The 22809-nt window shown below is 36.3% G+C and overlaps 1 protein-coding gene across 4 annotated transcripts in view; it reads right to left on the reverse strand.

Moving 5' to 3' along the window:
* Positions 1–22809, reverse strand: part of L3MBTL3 (L3MBTL histone methyl-lysine binding protein 3) — a 77843-nt gene that overhangs the window by 2352 nt on the left and 52682 nt on the right. For all 4 annotated transcript variants that reach the window (XM_021540729.3, XM_021540728.3, XM_021540732.3 and 1 more), the window contains exons 16-21: positions 20435–20537; positions 12789–12935; positions 11229–11393; positions 7543–7634; positions 2832–2995; positions 1997–2059 (exon numbers count right to left, since the gene is read on the reverse strand). In XM_021540729.3, the coding sequence (XP_021396404.2) occupies positions 1997–2059; positions 2832–2995; positions 7543–7634; positions 11229–11393; positions 12789–12935; positions 20435–20537 (734 nt within the window). The remainder of the gene's footprint in view (positions 1–1996; positions 2060–2831; positions 2996–7542; positions 7635–11228; positions 11394–12788; positions 12936–20434; positions 20538–22809) is intronic.

Genomic DNA, 22809 nt, shown 5'->3' on the forward strand with positions numbered 1-22809 from the left:
AGGGCCAGGCTAATAAAACTGCCTCTTTGACACAATCATAACAGAACATTTCAAAATACTGAATATTTTTTCTTTGTGTTGTTGATATTTTGCTAAACATTACAAATGAACATTCTCCTGTAAGCAAATCACTCTCGAAGCAGGGGTGCTAAATCCCATCAGGAAGAGCCCCCAGGGTCCTCACTTTAGGGGCTTCAATGGGGCCAACATTTCCCATGTAACCTTTGGATCACTTAGGTATCTATAGGTAAACTTTCAGTGTAAGCTGGATAGCTATACATAAAATGCAACTGTGGTTAGACAGGAGCACTGTTTAGCCTTAAAGATACTAACCTGAGATAAAAACAGACTAAATTTCTGTAGGGCTAGGAAACAAGTCTTCTGACTCAGATATGCTGCAAAGTCACACCAGCACTCTAAGTTGAGGAACACTGCAGTCAGAACAGCACCACGTGGTAAGCAACAATTACTTTCTACTCATTTTGTACACAAAGCCAGACTTGGTGGGCTCAGAACTCGAAGTGTGTGAACTTGGAGCCCCCCAAATAAAAAACTGAAGCATCTTAACAGAAGCAGGCTGAGGGTTCATTTCCATAGTAGAAGTCTGAACCAGCATCTTCTACCTACTGATGTCAGCCAGTCCATGCCTCAATGACCTCACTGACCTCAGTGGGGGACACTTAATTTACTAGTCACTGACAAAGCCTAAGAGGCTGAATCCTAAAGAAGGGAAATAGTTTCTCACACCTCTGAGAATGAAAATGTTAGGATTCAGCATCTCCAGGGCACTTGCTGGCTTGATTAGCAATATGCCAACTTTTATTTCTAAATTCATTGATGAGACACCCTAAGTGGCCTAGGGGATGATCGAGGCTTGAATAGTAAAATGCTCAACATCTGAGCTAGTGCCAAATGCCCAGAGATGCAGCCTCTCAGTCCTTGGATAAGCAGCTATGATAGTCATTACAGTCTACAGCACAGCTTGAAAACTTCTGTTGCCGGAGATTAGCAGGGCCATCTGTATGCATTTTCGTCAGGAGCTGCCTTCCCAAGTCTAAGCACCAAAATTATTCTTCACTTGAAAGGCTGGCTGACTCTGCCCATTCAGGTCATCTGGCTGGGATAAGCACCTGAACACTCCGACATCTGTGATCAAACTGCCTTCTTGAAGTTAAGCATTAACAGGAATAACAAACCTCTGAGCAGAAAAAAAAAAACAACCTAGTTTATAAGGCCTAATGTATCTAAAAGCCCTATCCATTCCTAATGACAACTTTGAAAAAAAAAATCTTCTCAGATGACAGAAATGCACACCTGGCATGTTCACAGAGTGAGTACATCTCCTTTGAACCTCAGAACCTTCAGATCTTCTCAATTCCCGCTCAGTTAAATCACATTCATAAACTGGCTACATCAAGAGGAAGAGCATCAATAGCTAAATGTGATCAGACAAGATGCAATGAGTTTTAAGAAATTGTTATCTTGAACCACTGTTCTGCTTTATTTAACTTATTACCATCCTGGAGAACTAAAATAACATACTTGCTTATAAGTCTTGCCCAACCAGATGAAGAGAGAACAGTAGTAAATCACAGTTTGTAAGTAATTTCAATTGTCACGAACAAAGTTGAAAAAACACCTGGCTGACACTTGACTGTTTTTTTCTTTACTTTCTTCCTACTTCATGACCTGAAAACCAACCTAATCTTCCATACATTTGCATCTGACTTTAAACAATGTGGCACTGAAATGGGTTGCCCAGGGAGGTGGTGTAGTCACTATCCCTGGAAGAGTTTAAGAGGCATATGGACCTGGTGATGGTTGATAAGGTTTAGAGATTAGAGGGACAGTGCTGGGCTGGAGGGTTAGACCTAGTATTTTAAATATATCTTCTAACCCTGATGATTCTATGATTCCATACACTTCATCCTACTAATTTATATGTATTTCTACCAAGCTTTGTTGTCTCTGTCTTTTTGAAATAAAATTCACGCACCTCATCTTTAAACACCTTGCCATGTTCTTCACATCCTGGTAAGCTTCGTATAAATTCAGAGACCTGCCACCAAAGCATACAACAAAAGATTCAGTAAGACACATGTTTTCTCAAAATAGTCTGTAAGGCTGACAATCATTAAAGTCTTTTAGCTATTGTTTTTACAGTCTCATATTAGGAGTTCCACCTTCTTCTGTAAGTGCATAGGGTCATACTTCTTTTTTTCTCTGATTAAATGAGATCAGACTGCCTCAGGTGCAGAGAGCAGTCACAGGTACTTGTGAATGTAAAGCAATGATAGGATTCTGTCTGTCCAAGCATTGTTACATACCTGAACAGAGTCTCTAATCTTAAAATCAGATATTATGGCCTGACCATATCCATACAGTTCCTCTCTGCACTATATTCTCACTCTCCAAAGCAGTGTGCCACATCCAAACTATGCACCAGAAATAGCTCCTTGCTTCATGCAGACCCCTACACTTGGGTCCATTCCTCCAGAATGTTTGTGTGGGGACTAGATGTTGGTAGTGGAGACCATAAGCACTCGATATGCTGGGCCGTACATTTAGCACTTCTCTTTACAATACCAATGAATATGCTTTTATATATATACACATATTTACCTGTATCAATACACATATGAATTAATACTTCTGCTTCTGGGGCTGTATGGCAGTGGAATGAGCATTTTGGGGATCATTTACATTAGGACTGGCTGAGTCTAATCCTCTGAGTACTCATGTATTATTCTTAATCTATGGGGATAATCTAAAACTCTGAATCAGCCTTCAAGGACAGTGGTAATAAGATAGAAGACAAAGAGGGAACCTACCTCATCTGTACTCCACTTAGAAACTTTACTGGCTGGGATCCCAGCTACACTTGGAAGGAGCTTGCTCTGCTGCTCCCAGCGCAAGGGTAGGCCAGGGATTTGCAACTTAGAAGACACAATAACTGGTTGAGAGAGAAGCCTCTGCGTGCTGGGTTCTTCAACATCTTCAGCAACAGGAAGCAAGAAACAAGAATTAAATCCCTCAGTTGATGATGAGATCAGTCTTGGTAAAAGCACATTAATTTCTATTCATGGGCCTCCTTACACAAGCTGTACTGTTTTGCTTGACTAGAAAAATGCCATGAATGCCATATCAGAATTGGAAGTGCCATGACTGTTCTTCCAGTAGTATGACTATCATTACATTGGCTCTCTATAAATATAACTACTCCTACATGGAAGGATTCTCTTTCAACACAGCACAATTCCATGCCATCAGAGCTGTTAGCATAACACACCAAAGGTCAAACAATTTAAAATATTTTGGTACAATAAATAACACATTTAATAGTAGTACAGCAATACAAAAATTAACTTAATTTTGGGGTTTAGCTGTTAGAAAATCAAAAGCAGCACTGCACTGCTACAAAATTCCAAGTGAATCAGTTATACAGTTCCAACCCACACAACATTTATGGCTCATCCACAACAAAATGTTTTTCAGTTCTTCTGAGGAAAAAACGCAAATGTCTGCAAATTCTCTGCTTCCACTTTAATTGAATGTTTTGTTTGGAAAATAACACTAAACTCCTCCATGCTGCATTTTATCTCACTCATCCATAATGGAAGGAATGATCTCCCATCCCACTGTCCCCAAAGGTAATGTACTGGTGGGAGGGTGTCTTCAGACACATGCTGCTGTTGTCTGGAGGAAAGCAGCAGCTGCAGATGTGTGCAGCAGGAAAGAGTGAAGAGTCATACCTTGAGTGATGTCAAACTGCACATGACATCCCTGTTCATTTAGATACATTGGCAGTGTGAAAGCAACATGCCTGCTCTCTGAACTCAGGCCCAAGGGCTTCCCAATTGCCAACAAAATTGTGGAAAACCTCTGAAATTCACTTCTTAAGGAACAGTCAACAAAATACTCTTAATGCCTAATGGTTCATGCAGTTACAATGACAAGGTACTCTTAGTGACATGGTTCATGCAGTTACTCACAAATCCCCATGTTATTTTTGTTTGGATTGTTAATTTCTGTTGCAGTTCCATTCTACTTTCATTTTTGAGAAGCTGCTATTAACCACACGTTCTCCCAACCCTTACTGTTCTAGTTTCACACATTTGCACCAATTCCCATTATGGATTTTTGCCAGCACAGTGGGGCTGATCTATAATACACCTAACATAGGATGTTATTACATTTGCTTGTGTTGTTCTGCTCCTCTAGCCTAATTTTTTGTTACTTTCAAGATTTATCCTCATTTCATATTAATGCCTATTATTCTAAAGTTGACTCTTAAGCCATCACTGTCAGCCCATTCATTCATTTTTTTAAAAAGACTCCTTAACCATTATATTCTCATTCTTCAAATAGTTCCCTAAATGTGTTTTTACACTTCACTGTTGTTTTACAAATGCTCCTTAGATCCTCTAATACTAATAAGAATCTCAATGAGGAAGGAATGTGAAAGGTAGCAACTCTGCTGAATGTAAAGCATATTTTACTGAACAGTATCTTTCTAATTGTTTTCTCAAATCCCCTCCCCATCCTTACCCTCTGATATTTTCCTTCTAGGCAAGGTCTCTCAAGAGTTGAAAATGTAGTGTTCAGCTATTTTTTTCCTTTCATTAACAAAACATGCATATTGATAGTGCCACATAAATAGCAGACTATAATGCTGTGTGAAGAAGATACCACATAAATCACACCATGTATTCACACATTTAAATGTATGTATGCACACAACAGCACACAGGTACAGGCACAGTGAGCAGCATTCTCAGTCTCTGTAGTGTCTCCAGAGAGCACAAATGGAGCATGTAAAGTGCCAGTTTACTCAAGTAGATGGGAAAAAAAAAAAAAAAAAAAAAGAAAAAAAAAAAAAAAGAAAAAAAGGAAGTTCCTAGCCCTGAGGCAGATATAGCCACAACAGCAAAAAAAAAAAAAAAAAAAGAGAAATTTCGATTTAGTGTGGGTAACCTTGTAACAGGAAGCCAAGAACACACCACTTTGGCTACAATCTACATCTCTAATACCAGACAGTTGAAAGTTTTCCCTACCCACATGCTCTGGGGTATTTCTCACTCTGCACGCCCTGCTTCCCATAGAGAGGCAATCTGTCTTTCTGGGCCATAGAAAATATGAGATAAATTCCAAGTTATGTCTCAGCTGGAACATTTAGGAGAAGAGTAACTTGAGTGGCACCAGAGGTTAGCCATCACAGAGCCACGAACAGCTTCTTCAACCACTTAAGTGAAGAAACAACATCTGCTTGCCAGCTTCACGAGATAGCAGCCAGATGCGCAAAGTTCAAGCTTTTAAACCTAAACCATGGCTTCTCTGCTGACATTTTGCTTCAGCATCAGCCCACCTGCCTTTACATTGTTCTTACTTTATGCCACCTTGTTATCCTTCTCTCTGATAGTTCATCTCTGTCTTCTTAGCGAGTTACCACAGAACAAAATATAAACTTATATTTCATAGAAGGTAAGTGGCAAACTTTCTAGCATTATTGAGAGACCATTAACACTGCCCAATGCCTCCTGCATGTGTGTAGCTCATAGCATATATAATGTTTTTAAGCACAAGATTTATGCCCATTAAAAAAGTTAGTATAAAGGGGCAGTGATTTTATTGGAGTTCTTTAGCTCCAAATTATCTTTTTTCAAACAGAGGGAAGACAGAAGTACACATATGATAAAGCTATCAGTAGGGTCAAGTGAATGTGGCAAAAGTAGGCTGAGGAATAACAATGCACCTGACATGCCAAAAAATCAGGGCAACAAGCACAGGTATCAACAGTGACAGTTCATAAATTCACAATTATTTTATCTTGAGCTTTCCATGACTATGATAGCAAGAACCTAATGATCCATTTTCAACTTACAGCTTAAATGTGCCATCCTACGTAAACACATAATAACATTGTGTTTAAAAAGGATAACTTTTCCAGACAATAATATAAGAAAATTTTCTATTCTATTTTCCTAAATAGAACAGAAAATAGTTCTATTTTCCTAAATCTAACTATGTAAGAACCTAGCAAGCAGAGGTTGTTGGCGAAAAACAGTCAATTTTGTCAAACTCAAAATGCTTCACAAAATCAGGCCAGTTTTCTTAGAATTAAAAGAACAATACCAGACAATTTAAAATGCTCCCAATTATTTGAATTTTTTTTGTTTGTGTCAAATAATGTAAAGGTTAACATCAAAGCTGCGTGTTTCCTTCCTGCTGAAACAAAATAGCTAAAAATTACTAAAAAGTCTCTTCTATTTGCCTTAGAGATTTGCTTCTTTTAATGCTTAATTTTCTCTAGAATTCTGAACTACATGTTTCAAAACACAGCTTTTCCACAGCTCCTACAATAGACGGAATCTCTCCGATTTTACACGCTCACCAGAGTGCCTCAGATCTATCAGAAAAGTACTGGCAGATAAATAATGTCTTAAAATTAAGAAAATGAATCAGGTGAATATTTAAAAATAAACCACTACCTTAATTTTGTCTTTATGCAAGCTCTACTAGTCTCAAAGAATTCCCTGCATTTTACAGAAATGAGCTCACTTAAAAGGCAAGACATGTAGCTCTTGAAGAAAGAGTTACTCAAGCCAATTACTCAATTTTGATGAAAACTTTACGAACTGTTGTACAAAAATTTGCTGAAGAAAATAATATAAAAATACAAGGAATTAAGATTAAGAAATTAAGACACTTAACTTGCATTGACCTTGTATCAATTAATAAAATTATTGTAGCAAAGCTGCATGGCAACAATGCACTGACTCAGTCTAATAACAAGCCTGATACTAAGGTTCACATGTGAAAAAATTACTAAATATAAAACTGATATTCTGGATTTGTACTGCTTCAATCTGTAAAACTGATCTGTGAACAGCCAAGAGTTTTGCTACAGCAGTACATACAGTCACACAGAATCACGGAACAGAAGGAAAGTCCACACTGAAAGAAGTCTTTGGAGACCATATGAGAACTTTCCTGTCTCACTAATGAGAAATCACAATCTGGCTATCACCCTCAACAAGACTGAGGCTGGGTTAAGTAAGTCACCTTAATTTTGCATTATATGTGTAATGTATAAATGCTTCAAATTTCAATACATTTTTTAGGCAATAAGTTAATTCTGTACCTTTATAATTCAGACTGGTTTAATAAACTATTTGAAAAGTCAGTGGAAAAACATCATTGAAATGAGTTTTTTTTTATATTGCTATTAATTTTGCACTCATCTTTACACCTGTAATAAAGCTCTTGGAAAAGCTTTGATGATTACAAGATAATCTCCCCAACAGAAAGGGGGAAAGGCTGCTGAATTTTGCCCTTTAAGGAGCATCCCTTTGGAAGTTCCCTTCTAACTTTGTCCCAAACCAGGACACAGCACTGAAAGTGTTGCTGTCAAAAAATTCTTGGACACAGACAGTTAACATGGAAAATAATTTGCAATAGAGTTTCATGAAAATTTCAAGGGACATCACACTTGTTTACTTCTGCAGATTTTCATCTGAAACAAATGAAAAACTGCCAATTTACCTTTGATTTCATTTGAAATGAGCGGCTTATTTTCTGTCTCCTCATCTTCACACTCTTTGTGCTTTATGGCATCCTTTGTTTGTAGTACTCCACTGAGGAAAAGAAGATGTTCAATTTTTATTAATACATCATGAGAAATCATTAAGCATGATGACATCTTTTGCTAGCAATACTATTGACACACCAGGATTCCCACACAAAGGATGCTGTATCATTATAAAATAAATAAAGAAAGGATCTTATTTCTGACTTACACAGAATGGCATGACTACTGACATGAATTTTGCAAAGAAGGCTCAAGAATAGTGTAAACTAAGATTAAGTAAACAATAACAACACACTTGATTTAATAACTGAAACTGAAAAATACACAAATGGAGGCAGTGGATGTGTCTGTATCATAAGATGGGAAGAGTGAAACCCACATTTATAGTTGCATGTCCTACAAAGCCTGGCTGGTTATGCAGGCCATTTTCAGGAGCTGTCTGAAATAACACTTACTCCTTTTCCTCTGCCCAACATTCATCTCTACAGGCCATCAACTTCTTGTCAGTACAGTTACTGACACCCTGTTGTGCAGCTGCAAATGATCCCGAAAATATCACTGAAAATATATATATTCCTTTGCATCTGCTTTTGCATTACTTCTTACCCAGCTGCTCCCTAAGTTTGCCAGACCAAAAATTTGCAGAGAGGGAATGTCTTCCTCCTATCAAGAAAAACTGGGCAAGAGATGTGGAAATAAGGGAATTTCTCAAGGTGGGGATGTGTGGGACGTGTACATTCCCGTCTTAAAGTCATCTCTTGGGAAGTTCCTTTTCAAACTCTGCCTTCAGAAGGTATTTCCAGATGTATTTTCTGGTACATCCTGGTTTCTTACAAATGTGAAGTCATATGAATTTGATGACATTATGTGTATACTTTCTTCTGCTTTTTAAGAATTTCAGAACACTTTGGCCAATTCTTACTAAGCCATCACAGATACTCCAAGCACTTGGAGATGCTAATTACATAATGAGCATTTTCTAAAAATTGGCACCAGACAGAATGATTCTTAGAGTCAAGACTACAAGAAATCCCACTACTATATGAGCTGTTGCTTTGCTATCTACCACAGAAGGAGCCAACAAGAAGACCTTAACAAATGTCAAAATCACAGATGAAAAGCAGATGCACAATTAACACTTTGTTAGGCATCAAGATTAGTACAAATCCATAGAAGAAACAGACCTTTTTAATTCCACTGTTTACATTTATATTGTTGAATACCTTTTATAGATTACATACAAGAAAACATTTGTGGCTAAATTAAGTAGGAGCTTCAGGTTCACTGACTTCAAGAGAAAAGTAATTATCACACTACTAATGGTGCAAAATTAACACTGCAGATCAGGAAATCCAGCCTTTTTAGTATGACAGGACAAAAATAGTAGTATAACAACCAATACCAGTGGAATGCATACAGCAGGCACAACCTCTTGTGCCACAAAGGATTTCTTCACAGTATTTTCCTCAGAAAGACTTATTCACTTAAAACTTATTTAACACAGGAAACTTTCTAAAATAACACGCTAAAATAAATAGTGCAATTAATTCCAATGCAAAGGAAATGACAGCTGTAATTTTGTTAAGGAAGAGAAATGACCAAATCCTGTGAGGAAACAAGTACCTCCCTATTTTCTTGAGGGCAATTTTCATAGCAGCATACATACAGAAATTTGACCTCATTAGTTAAATACGACTGTATCATGAATTGAAAGTTTTGAGTAAGAGGCTGGAAGACAAATTGAATTGTTTTAAGAGCCAGTATAATTTGATTCCCAAGTCTGAGTGTTCAGCTTCCCTCCCTGTAAAGATTTCCAGTATAGAATTTTTATTACAGTGAAATTCTTTTGCTCCTCTGAAGATATTTTAAAATTGAATATGCTGTAGGCATGTAATTTTTATCACGACTTTTAATCTCAGGAACATTCTAGAGGGATGCACTGCAGTACTTACATACATAATTGTATTTTTGCAAACCAAAATTTTCTTGTTTGATGCATAGAGAGGCAAAAAAATAACGAGAGAGAGAAAAAAGAAAAGGAGTAAGTGGAACCAGAGATTAGTTGAGTACCACTTAGATTTAACACGACAAAATAAAACTCATGTTTGGGATCATTTGTGGTTGGATCCTCAATGAAAGACTTCTATGAAACAAAAGATTACCTTTGAATACAAAGGTATACACAACTGAACTGAAGTCAAACATAATTAAATCCACACTATGAGCTCAGCAACTAAAGACCACACAAGTGTGTGTATCTATGTCTTCAATTATGCATGTGTACTTTGAATACACATCTAAAAAATCCACTGGGTATTGCAATAAGCAGATGCTCAATATTTTATAACCCCAGCAGTTCATATATACCTAATGCTGTGAACACTATTTTTCATGCCTTTTTCAAAGGGAGATTATTCAACTGAAAGTCCTCCATGACTTTGCTGGATACATAATGAATGAGGAAAGCCAGATGATAAAATGCAGCCAGTCATCAATGTATTCAAACAGTTGAAACACAAGCTGCAAACTCTTTGGGTAGTTCAAAGCTGGCACAAGACTTATTCTCTTAACGAAACCGACTCAACACAGTGAACAGATAGCACAAATATTGGTTATCTTAAGTCTTCTAAAGGTAACAGCCTCTAAAAATATAAAAGACAAAAGATTTTTTTCTTCAATTAATCTTAAGAGATAGTCTGTAAAGCCAAAGTATTTTTCTAAAAAAAAGTGAATTTACTGTAAGTATGATTAAAATGATGAATTACAACTATTTTTTAACACAGGTTATTTCAGAATTACACTTCCAGCCATATTATTTTTTTTAATGTTTAAATTCACTGGAGTATGACTAGTAAATGCTGTTTATTATCCTTAGTTGGAAGGGACCCAGTAAAGATCATCAAAGTCCAACTCTGAACAAAATATTTCCATTTCAATCATCAGCTTTACTGTGGGCTATTTACCATAAAATACCAACTCTCCTGTCTCTGTCTCTCAAGACACTACTATTGCTAACACAGTTCATATATTATGAGCACAAAATGAAGCTTGTGTAAATATGTAACAAATGACACATCATCTTCCAAGGTGTCATCTATTTCTGTTTGAAAATAGTCAATAAAAGAATGTAGTGGTACTGTAAGTAATTAAAAATGTAGGGAATCCTATTGCCTCACATATCCCCATGAAAACACTGAATTATGTATTTTTAGCTTCAAAGATACTTTCCAAACTTGCTCCAACTGGAGAATAACATTTATGGTATAAAAAAGTTCTCATGTCATTTTCTGTCAAGAATGCATGCCAGATGCTGAAAATTAAATAATTATTGTAATTTTTCCATGTTTGTACATAATTGTATATATATAATAATTTAGACACAAACCTAGGAAGGAGAATCTCAATTTCCAATAATTGTATTATATTTTTCCTCTCCTCTGACATGTATTTCTTTTTTCTTATATATATTGTGATACTCCCTTCCCCTCTATTTCTAAGATAAAGAGAGATGAATAGCTTCCACCTCCTTCCCCATGGCTTCTAAGAATTCCACACACAAATCACTGGACTGCTTTGCTTTGTAAGTTGCATTTTGAACTGACTCCAAACGCTCAATACTTTGAAAGGAACTGAGAGTTACCCAGGTGCTTTCTTTTCTTTCACATTGCATAACAGGGGCTTCTTGCAAGGAGAGTTATTTTCTGCATCTTCCAACTTGGTTGTTTCTGGTACAGTTTTCCCTGATGGTCGATTGTGAGGTGAAGATTTCATACCTACATGACCAGGGCTGGGGCATTTTCTGTCACTGTTTAAAACAAATTAACAAAATGTTTAGAAGTGGAAGCAGCAATACTGTTGTTTAATTAATTTTCTCTATGCACAAAATGTAAACTGAAATTATTCAATTTTTTTTTTTTGGTTAAGAAATACAGAGAAGTTTTTTTACTTACCATTAAAAAAATTGTATACCTGACATTTTCAGAAATCAAAATAAAGAACTCTGTTCTCCTTTAAGTCAATGGTAAAATGATTAGGCAATTCAACAGGAACAGAATTTGTCTAATAATACATGTGATAATAAGTTATCCACTTCAAATATTTGTTACACAAGAACACTTTGAGGTATTATTTTCCTCCTATACCTTCTCTCCCATAACATATCACTGTGCAGCCTTTAAAGTGTTCTATGCAGCCTCTTAATTGGGACAATGAAAAATCACTGCACTTGACACAGTCCCTGCCACTGAGGACTTTGCTCAAGGTGCTAGTGGATTCACTGTAATGGTAAGCAGGCTACCTGCCAGGGAGTAATTAAGTCACTTCAGATTTCTAAAACCCTACATTTATACAAAACAATCAAATCAGGCAGAACTCTTAGACAGCAGAACATTTTGGGTTTTAAAGCACAAAGCTGAAACTGTCTCTGAGAATGCAATCTGAAATACCATCTATTGAAAATATGTGGTCATTACAGTGGGAACTGGAAATCTTCACATCTTCACATTTCACATCATTCACCCTTTCACATTTACATTAATGTAACCCTTGAAAAGAAAGGAAAGCCTCTTCCTTTCCTTTTCTTCTTAAATTGTCTATTTTCTCCTATAGCCCAAAATAAGCACAGGAATCAGTATCCACAATTTCTGAGATAAAGTAATCATGTGAAAATAATCATCTTGCTATCGCACTCCTTTATTTTTATCCAGTGTTCCTGTTTAAAAGCTCCCAGACTTCACCATTATTCTTGCAAAACTGAGTCCCAGTAATTTGATTCCTCACTCCCACTGTAATGACAGAATAGTGGCTGTTCTTCAAAGAGCTACATTAATTTACAGTCACATCAATAATGCCACTACAGAAAACAAAAGGAACACAAAGAAATAATTTTCTAAAGTGAAACCAACTGGTCAACATTCAATTTTGAATTACAATTAACCACTTAGTTGCACTGAAGATGAAACTGAACTTTTGTTAAACTATAGACAGTAAAAACAGTCTCAATCTTTGACAGCTCCATGCCCTTTTTGATAAGGGCTGAAAAACTGAAAAAAAAATATTTTTCTTCCCTGTAAATGAAAATGTAGATAAATAGGCAGGCCTTTCTGAAACCATTCAGTCATTGCACAGTTATAAATAGAATTCGAGAACACAGAAATAAAATACTGCTGTTAGTCACGGACATCGCTTCAATCATAATTACTTGATTACAGGAGAGGTGGATCTTTCATTTGTTTCCACTTTTCTGTTTCTGGGGATAGGACTGGCTGCAGGCATCTCCCCACTCAATCGGTCAGGTAAGAGGCTCTCTTTGTTCAAGTTCATCTCTGAATATGGACAGCTGACTGCACTGGAAGTTGAAGAAGAACAATTATTCCTTATTCTCAGACACTTTACTGATTTCAAACAAAATGACATTGGAATTTCCTGGAAGTAGATGCAATAACTTAATATAAAGAATATTTTAAAAAATTTAGTAAGTAGTTATACTTTAAAATGTTAATAAATCCATCAAATAAAAAAACTCAACTTTGCATTTCCTTTTGACAGCAACTTGTGTAACACAAATTGTATTAATTTCTGTTACAACATTCACTGTGGAAAATTGCTTGATAAATGTTTAGCATGCTCCTTCTTAATTTTAATGGTATTTATACATACAACACAGGATGCCTTTGACTATACCTGTGTCTCTTCATATAGTCTTATTACCATGGTTATTTATTTAAGTGATGGAAGATATTTCCATTATGTTACATCTACACAAAAGCTGCATTTCAAGGGCAAAACATGAAGAATAGTGCACATCCCCTTACTGCAGTGAATGCCCCATCTTTGCAAATGCTATTTTGTGATACTCCATTAAGAGACTGATATTTTTACAGTGTTTCTTAACATTGTACACTCCCTATTTCCCTGCACTCCTGCTAGGGAAATAATTTGACAATGAACATTGATACAATGACTTGTAAACACTCCTCTAAGAAATGAGGAAGTTGTACCAAAGTCAGAAAACCTGTGTTTCCACAAGAAGCAGGATAGGGAAAAACAGCAACACAAACCAAAACACATGGGGCTGAACTAGGACTTTTCCTTAGTAGAATGCTCTGCAGTGCTCAACTGATTAGTCAGCCAGACCACATACTCAACACATCAATGATAATATCCTACACTCTAGTATATACATGTTACAATAGTGAATAGCATCACACTCAAGTTTTCAAAACTATGTAAGATACAGGACAGACTGTAATAAATATGATGCTCCTTATGGCTCATGAGCTTTGACATTATATTTTGAAATGACACTTTCCTACTCACCTGCATTGTTACAATGACTTCCATAATTCTAAAAGGTAAAAACCCCATGTTTCTACAATTTTGCTTATTTTCTTTTCAAGAAAGAAGCTACTGTAACTACCTGTCTTTGCATAAATCACTGCAATGTTTCATTTGTTTCACTGAGAGTTACATGCATGATTTCCAAAGAGAACAGTCTAATATGAACAACTCTACCTTGACAGCCATGTGCCCTGTCACCTCCAAATTTCAAAAATTAATAGAAAAACACAGCTTTCACTATAGTTTTCTTTCTAAAAGGCACAGTATTAAAAAAGAAAAAGACCTTTTAATTTAAAATATGCTGTACACTCTCCTCTTCCCTTACCAAGAAAGCTCTGAGTTCAGACTGAGTACGTAACAGCTCCTATAATGGGGTTGGACCAATATTGGTAATCTAATTTTGATGTTGCCAAGATAAACAAAAAGTTGGTGGAAATTTACATTTCTATCAGCACTTGCATAAAAGGAGAAAATTCCTTAAGTCCAAGTCAGTCAGCCCTTGCTGGGCTTGAAGACAGGATATCGACAGTATATTTGATTTCTTCAGTTGGCTCATTTGAAAACAAGACTGTATCAACTTTTTCTTTTTTTAATATTATATTATTATTTTTAAATCCTTGAGTAGCTATGCTGAACTTGAATTATGGAGAAAAAAACAGAATAGCTTTTGCTTTTCTAATCAAGATGAGATCTCTGTTAAGGCTATTCCACGTAGATGTTGTTCCATAAGAGTCTGTACAGTGCTAAAAAGGGACAAGCAGCCATATCCCCAGGTGATACAATGACACAAGTCATCTTTTTGCCTTCTTCTGAGGAGCTTTTTGTTTGCACATCCAAATCAGTTAGATTCCAGCCACCCAACTGGCTATAAAACACTAAACTTGAAGTATGGTATGCTTTTGTTAATGAAATTTTTAAGAGACACAGAACAAAATATACAAATAGTAATTAACTTGGAACATTCACCTTTTATTTCTACTTTCTCTTAAGCAGAATGGGGTATTTTATTTTAAATCTGTTTATATACGTCTACTTACATTTATTCTCAACCTACTGGTTTTGTCTGTCTTAGGACTAGCCTCTGCCAGATGACTTATGCTGCTGCATCTATCACAATGATGTCTTTTTTCCCTTTCAAAAGAAATACAAGATAAAAGATAAAGGCTTCTGCTCAGAAAAAGGTTTTAAGGCACCAGTGCTAGTGTGATTTAAGTTCTTGCTGTGACAAACACCACTGTGATAAAATACCGTTTTCAGAAATTCATTAATATATTGGTTAATCTCAGTTCTGCCATTGCTATAGGACAAAGCATGTAATTTTCTTTTGGCTTCCTAGGCTCACAGAAATGACTTGAGCAATGTTTCTGAGAAGTTAAAGGGCTGTCACAAGGAAACACTGAATACTACCAATGTGGTATTTAACTTCAGTTGTGTATTATTAAGCAAGCCTTACACTCCCAATGAAATCTGAAAATATAATTGTCAGACTCCAGCAGCTTTTCTGTTTATCAACACCACTAAAAGTTTTTAATTAAAAAAAAAAAAACCCGAACCAAAACAAAAAAAGTACCCTAAGAAAAAGCCTAAAAATTCAGTCCTTTATTATAACTTGCCTGCTTATATACTACCTTTCCCTTAAGTATTTTCTGGAAAAACAGAAGTTGAATGACAGTTTCAGTCAACAATAGTTATAATATTAACAATGCTTTGGAACACTAGATTCAGATGACTTTTCCTCTGTAATTAATCATTCAAGTGGCTGTACAGTCTTTAAAAACCTCCTTGATAGTCTTTTGATGTTACTGTTCCTTGACTCAACAGAAAGAACCCATGTGGTTTCCACTGTTAGCTTGGTTCCAACAAAACACATCATGAATGAACCTTTGTATGGCTTTGGATCAATCAGTAATTCCTCCTGAATCTCAATGCCTCCAGCCTTCAGTTCACTTTAACTTGTCTATTACAAAGAATGAAAAAAAATAATCTTGTTATTCCTACATAATAGAAGTATTCAATTTATATAGGACTGTAAGTTTTTAACACAACTCATCTCAAGAGCTCAGAAATCTTGGTGTTTAGGTTATTTAATATTAAATAAGGCTTTTTAACTCTTCTATCACCTTAAACCTGAATTTTTGCTCCAGCTTACATTCTGCTTTAGCACATCATTTTGAAAACAGCACAAGTTCAGAAGTTATTTTCCAAAATGATCAGATGTCCTTGGCTTGAGGGTTCCAGCATCTGCCAGAGGCTCAGGAAGAATGTCAGGAAGCAAAAGCAGCAGGTACTTGATGTGAGACCTCTGCTATTCTTCTGACAGGGCTGTACAGCCCCTGGAACTGCCCCACAGCTTTGGAACCAGTCCAACACGAAGATCTCAATTATCCTTGGAGCTGCCTCAGTAAACCAACATTCATATTAATACCACCTGGCAAACACACGAGTAGTCAGCCATCTCCAAATGCTGAAGGATCAGTACAGCACAAAAATTAGCTGTCTGCAGGGCACCACTGAAATGGCAGCAGCCTGGCTGGCAATATGAGCATCCATGACACAGTTTTCCAAGGAAAGGGAGCAACTGCTTCCAAAGTCCTGCATATGCTGAGTAAAAATTGAGCGTTAAAATAAGTTTCTGTTTTTACTGAATCATGAAAGATGAAGAGAGAAAAAGGCAATGAACCATTCCAATTACAGGCCTGGGATTTTCAAGTCAATAGAGGTTTTACATTTCTAGCCCTTTCTAGAATTGTCTGATGGAAAAGAAGTAGCATATCCCACCTGTGTTTATTTGCAACTGTTCTTCTATCACACTCAAGATCTATCTCTAGGTGCAGTTACATATCTATCTCTTTTCTGTAAAGTTCAAGGGTAGGAGGATAAAACTGGGCTGCTGATAGTGATGGACCTTAGTCTTCTCCAGACGTTTGAAGATGCTCCTATCTCATAGCAGTATGCAAATTTTCTGAAGTACAGAATCCAGACAGAATACTCTCAGCTGCACCTAATACCAGAAGGGAACATAGGCCAGGATTCTCTCTTAAACTAATGAACAGTAAGGCAGCACTCTGTATGGTCTAAGAATACGAAGTACTTTTAAATCTAGATTATTAGTCTTTATGAACACTTGGAATATTTTGTAAACCTGTATCAAGACACAGACAGATCTCCTGGTTCAGCTGTACTGGTTGGAAATGTGACCAGGTTACTGCTGAGCACTGCCAACAGATGAAGCCGTATGAGAGCTGTATGAGGGCTCCAGACTGGACCAATGGATGGATTAGACTGTCTAGAGCAGCCTTTTTTTTTGCTGATGGATTTTGTTAAGTGATCTCTTGACTTCAAACTTTATGAAAACATTTTTAAACTAGTCTCAAAACAATCAATATTACCTATTCTCTTTCAGTGCGTGTTTATCATCAAAGCACATATTTTTCAGGAGAAAGCTGTTTCAACAGTCTAAATGTGAATCAAGAAATAAAGAATGCTTTAGAACGGATTTGGCTGGTACCAATGACCTTGAGACTGGCATCAAAAACCACTGAAAAAAAGATGTGACTTCCTGCTGAGCTGAGGTTTCCATGTTTATACAACATGTGTTCTCTTACAACACAGCCCCTACCACAGCACTTCAACTTACACATAACGCATGGGAAGTTTGAAGATTCTGGCAAAAATCCTTACTCATGAAGAATTGACTCAAAACTCTAATGAACTACTTACAACTGACCTCTTCACACTCTTGCTTGAACTTGAGAATTACTGCATGCATTAAACACCAGGGTATACAATTCACAGTAATAAATATGCAGGTGATCTGCACAACGCTAACAACCTGTACGTCAGGCTGTTTCAGCTGAGCCACACGTAACCCTAGATCAACTGTTGAGAGATACCAAGCCCTTAGTAACATCAACTTTTCTAAAAAGTAAATGCTTTAGCACTGCTATATAATTAACCACCAAGGCTTTCATCTGATTCCTAAGGAACAAGCTCTCAAAATTATTTCAGAACTACTTAGCATTTTAAATTATCATCTTTTCTGCACACAGGCATTTATGCGTTGCACCTCATCACAAAAAACAAGATAAGCATGGATAAATTCATTTAAAGGTTGACAAGAAAAAAAAGCCATGGGAGTCCTACCTGATGTGGAAAATTGTACAAAATTCCAAATCTCTTGGTTAGTTCAGGAAAAAAGTGGTGGTACAATGTTAGAATTTTTGTGGAAACCTGGACCCTCAAGTCTGTAGGCTCCAGAAGAGAACAAATTTCAATATTTTCCACAGAAAAATGTGGAAAATATTCTAGTTTTGTTCTTCTTTACTCGAGAACAAAACTAGAATATAATCACAGAGGGCAAATCAATAGCTAGTGAATAAGATAGTTACTGGTAAAATATATTTGCTATGAAACAGCAAATATCTGTCTTATGTTCAACAATATCTCCTTGGTTATATTTTTATTCCCTAGAACTATCAGTTAATGTACAAATAATTGGATTGCTTAGACTACAGTAAAAAAAGCACAATGAAATGCCATGAGTTTGTTTCTTTTCTCAATATTCAGGATGAGTAAGTATTACGACCTTTAAAAAGCATGGAAAAGGTAGCTATAAAAGCAAAGGCTGCACAAAATAAATAGACATTACTCTTACTCATCCTTTCCATCTAAAACATTAGAACTTTTATTGCCAATGTTTATTTAGAGACATCATAAATGAAAAACTGTTCAGACAAATTTACTTCCTTTCTTTTTTCTTAAGTTTCAACTTTGGACTGAAACCCATGGTATGCCCACCTCGTTCTAAATAATTGAGATAGCACTTGATAAGGAATTGGAATTTATTGCCTCCCAGATTAAATGCAATAATAAATCACACAAGACTCAAGTCTACTAGAATTTGAAATCAAAGGGGTTTCAGATAAGCAGTCAGAAAGCCTTTTAGGCAAATGTAGTTTAGTTCACATTTCCAGTGGACTAATGCTATGAATACAGAAGGTTACAATGCAGTTATGGACTGATTTGACTGTTTAAGGAGTTACCCTATTTGCTGAGTGAAATAAAGGGAAAGTACAAAAGGGAAGGTAGAAAAACTGGGAGAAAAAAACCAACAACAAAAGAAAAATAACAGACAGAAAAAGACAACCAGAATAGGGTGAGAATAGTCTGAAAGACAGTGATGTGGCATACTGTGTCATGGCAACTCCATCCCAGTTCATGCTGCGACAAGTTTTGTCACTGAAGCTATCCTAGCTATATCCCTTCCTGGATAAAACCTGGGGATAAAGCCTGTCCTAGCATCAGGAGCTCTTCTGCTCCTAACAGCACAAACAATGCTTCTGCAGCAGACAGGGAAGAACTTGCAGCAGAAGATGCCTTTTGCATATCAAAATGCAGTAAATCAGTAAGTTTTACCAGCCACATATCTTTGATAGGGATTAGTCAGGACCTAAGCACATGGTGATAGACCAACAAAACCTTGTAGTGTAATTTGAGTCAACGGGACATAACTGTCTCATCAAAAATGTGAAAAGATCTTGGATCAAGGCAGTTTGAAAATATACTTTAAAAAAATGCATTAATAAATAACCAAAAAACAGTGCACTAACCACATCAGAGAGAAGGAAGAACAAAGTGGTAGGACATTTGAGAATTCTATGACTGTGTAATGGAAAAATTACAACTTTTGGAAGCTCTAATTTGCTAAAAGGTAACAGGATGATATTTATTCTAAGTCTCAACTTAACATACTATATTATTTGTACATCCCTTACTGAAACAGTCTGGATTCACCCCACATTGTAACTATTTTTAAAATAATAAAATTTCAACTTGGGAAATGTTTCCCATTTACTCGGTCATTGTGTCTCTGTCCCCTCCATTCCATTCTCCTGTGCTAATATCGACTACTCTCTAGGATGGGATATCCATATATATAATATATATAATATTTCTGTATTATACTTCAGATAGATGTCCAACTAAGCATCTTTAGAAACACTAAATAGAAGCAGCAAGTTGTCATTTGGGAATACGTCAATTGGAATTTCCTTTCTAGCATTGCTCCAAGCCAACAAGCAAATCCTTACCCTTACCAACCAAGCAGAACAAAAACACCCAAGCCATAATAAAATCAGTGGCCTCATATTTCAAAATGTTCAAAAGTTATTGCTTTATTCATATCTGTCTGTAACATTTTGCAAACTGGACAGCAAGCCGAGGAATCCTCAAAGGAACAAAATACAGAGTAACTGAATCTACCAATTGTGACAAAAAGTAATGTACAGCAAGTCTCATCTCAGCACACCCTGGTGAAATGAAGTTACAGATTGCAAATGTTTATTTCAGCATGCTCACCATGGCAACTGAAATAACTGCATATTTAGGTCTACAAGATTTCCTATTTTTTTTCCAGCTTGGATTTATTTCCTTATGAACAACAATTTAGAAGAACCATCTGCACACATCCCTCAACTGAAAGAATAAAATCAGTTTCACAGAACATACCTATGATGGCCGATATGTCTTGCTCTTTTAATGTGTCCAACTCCCTTACATCCTGCTGTGGGACACCCTCCATGCTCTAAAGCTTCAACCAGTTCCAAGGGACCTGCATGCCAGGTGAAATCACAAATAAGATTTAAGAAAATTATCTAATACTTAAAAGCTATATAGTTATGCATGAATACCAGTGCATTGTAGCAAGCATGAAGAAGTAAGTAAACAGAAATACTTTAATAATACATTCTGTAAAAGCATGACGGAGTTTTAAACAACCTAATCCACTGGAGAAATAATTTTATTCCGTGCAAATAAATCTCTACAACAGAACTACATTTATATAAAGAACATAAATCTTGGAGGAGATGCATGACATCAAATTTCTCTTCTACTATCTACATTTAGTTGGAACCTGGTTGTTTTTTAAGAGCACAGAAAAATTAAGTTACCCTATCCCTGTTCCTAAAGACAGGGATATGTCTGTAATGTGTACTGTCCTTATACATTAGCTGATGTTTTCCAGTAAAAGAGATGTGAAAATGAAAGCTGAAAATACTACTGAAAAGAACAAGCCATCAGGAGATTTTTGACTTTTTCACTTCTCTGAATTTATGTGTCTACCTGATTTTCATCAGCCTGTAACAATGATGCCTGCAGAGACATTAAAGGATGCATGCCAAAAGGAGCTTTGAGGCCCAAGCTAACATAATACATAACCCACAGTTTCACAGCAAGTGAGAGACAGCCGTGCTCCAGTACGTGACACTGGGAACACCCTGCTGTGCCTCTGCAGGAATGCACTGTCCCCCTCTAGTACCAGTTCTTCTTGAACAGCATATGAACTTGTATCTTCCCCTACAGATAACAATACAGACATGAAAAAGTCCATTTAAATATTTTTCCAGATGAAAGATTCTTGCTCGCAGATGGATAATGAAAGATAGAATTATTATGTATAATTACAGCAGTATAAAAGCTTTTTTTACCAAGTGTTCCAGCTATGCAAAAATTACAAAACTATCACTACACTGAAGTCCAAAGACTTCTATAGCCTTTAATGACTGTAATTGGTGAGAGAACAGGGAATTTTACCTTTTCTACCTTTATATAGAAATCATGCAAGTGGCTCAGAGGAGGAGTTATCTGAATAGGGACATTTCTGTAAAGAGAAATCTTGCTTCACTGATGTTCTGATTTTGAAAAAATTAACTCCCTATAACTGTTCTCTCTTCACTTAAAAAATTTGAACTCTTTAAAAAATGTAATTTTCTAAATTACAACTAGTTGCCCATGCTTATGTGAGAAGCTGTTGTTTGCATCACTGTGAAACAATGTTAAAATCAACACCAATACTTGGCTCTTAATTCCCTGACTGCTATCAGAATGGTCATAATCCTTCATGATAACTTAATTACATCTGAAAAGAGTATGAATATATGAATAGTGGGAACTGCTATAGACTAATATTGCTAACATTGCACAGCATTCACACAGAGCTGCTACTGTGAAAGGCAGGGATCTGGACTTCATTGTTGAAAGTCCTATCATACAGACTGAGACAGAAACTGTCGTGCAATATATTTTCTTCCCTCCTCGTGAAACCCCTCCAGAAGTCTGGAAATGTCTTTTAACTTACCTGGAAGCAATATTAACATTTAAAAAATGTTCTACATGGTAATAAACAAAGTCATATTGTTGGATTAATATTTTATTCAGTAATTATTATATATTATAAGTATTTGTGTAGATTATTATTTTGTCCCTATTTAACAGATGGTCAACCTCCTCTCCTGTCATATCATCCATCTTAATTTTTGTAGCTTAACAGAAATTTACTTCTACCAGTCACATCCTAAAAGGGATGAGCAGTGCCTCCTAAGCCACCACCTAGAGGAGATGACATGTTACATAGGCACCTGTACCTTGTTTCTTTTAAATGTCTCCAAAAAAAAGAATTTACATTTTTTATACTCCCACCTAGACTAAAATTTTTATTTTACATAATAGAAATGTTGTAACCTTATTCAGCTCTTCTGGCATTCGATACAATTTTTATTTATGTGGCCACAGACTATTTTTCCCACTGGGCTGCTCATTCAGCACACAGGACAGCACATCTCAGATTAAGAAGCAGATATGCAGCATCCTGTCTTCTCATTATTCACTTTGTGCTTTTGCACTTATGGCACTCTATTCAGATTCTGAAGGCAGAATGATTAACTTCCTAACAGGCAGTCATCACTGTACTGCTGGAGTGCTCAGAAAAATAATGAATATACTCTGATCACTCCCCAGATAGGAATAATTTCTTCTTGGCATTTAGAGACATTGAATTGAGGTATTGTGATTTTTAAGGTAACATATTCACACTGTGTGTGACT

The sequence above is a fragment of the Lonchura striata genome, chromosome 3 (assembly GCF_046129695.1).
Source record: "Lonchura striata isolate bLonStr1 chromosome 3, bLonStr1.mat, whole genome shotgun sequence".
In the NCBI taxonomy this organism is placed as follows: domain Eukaryota; kingdom Metazoa; phylum Chordata; class Aves; order Passeriformes; family Estrildidae; genus Lonchura; species Lonchura striata.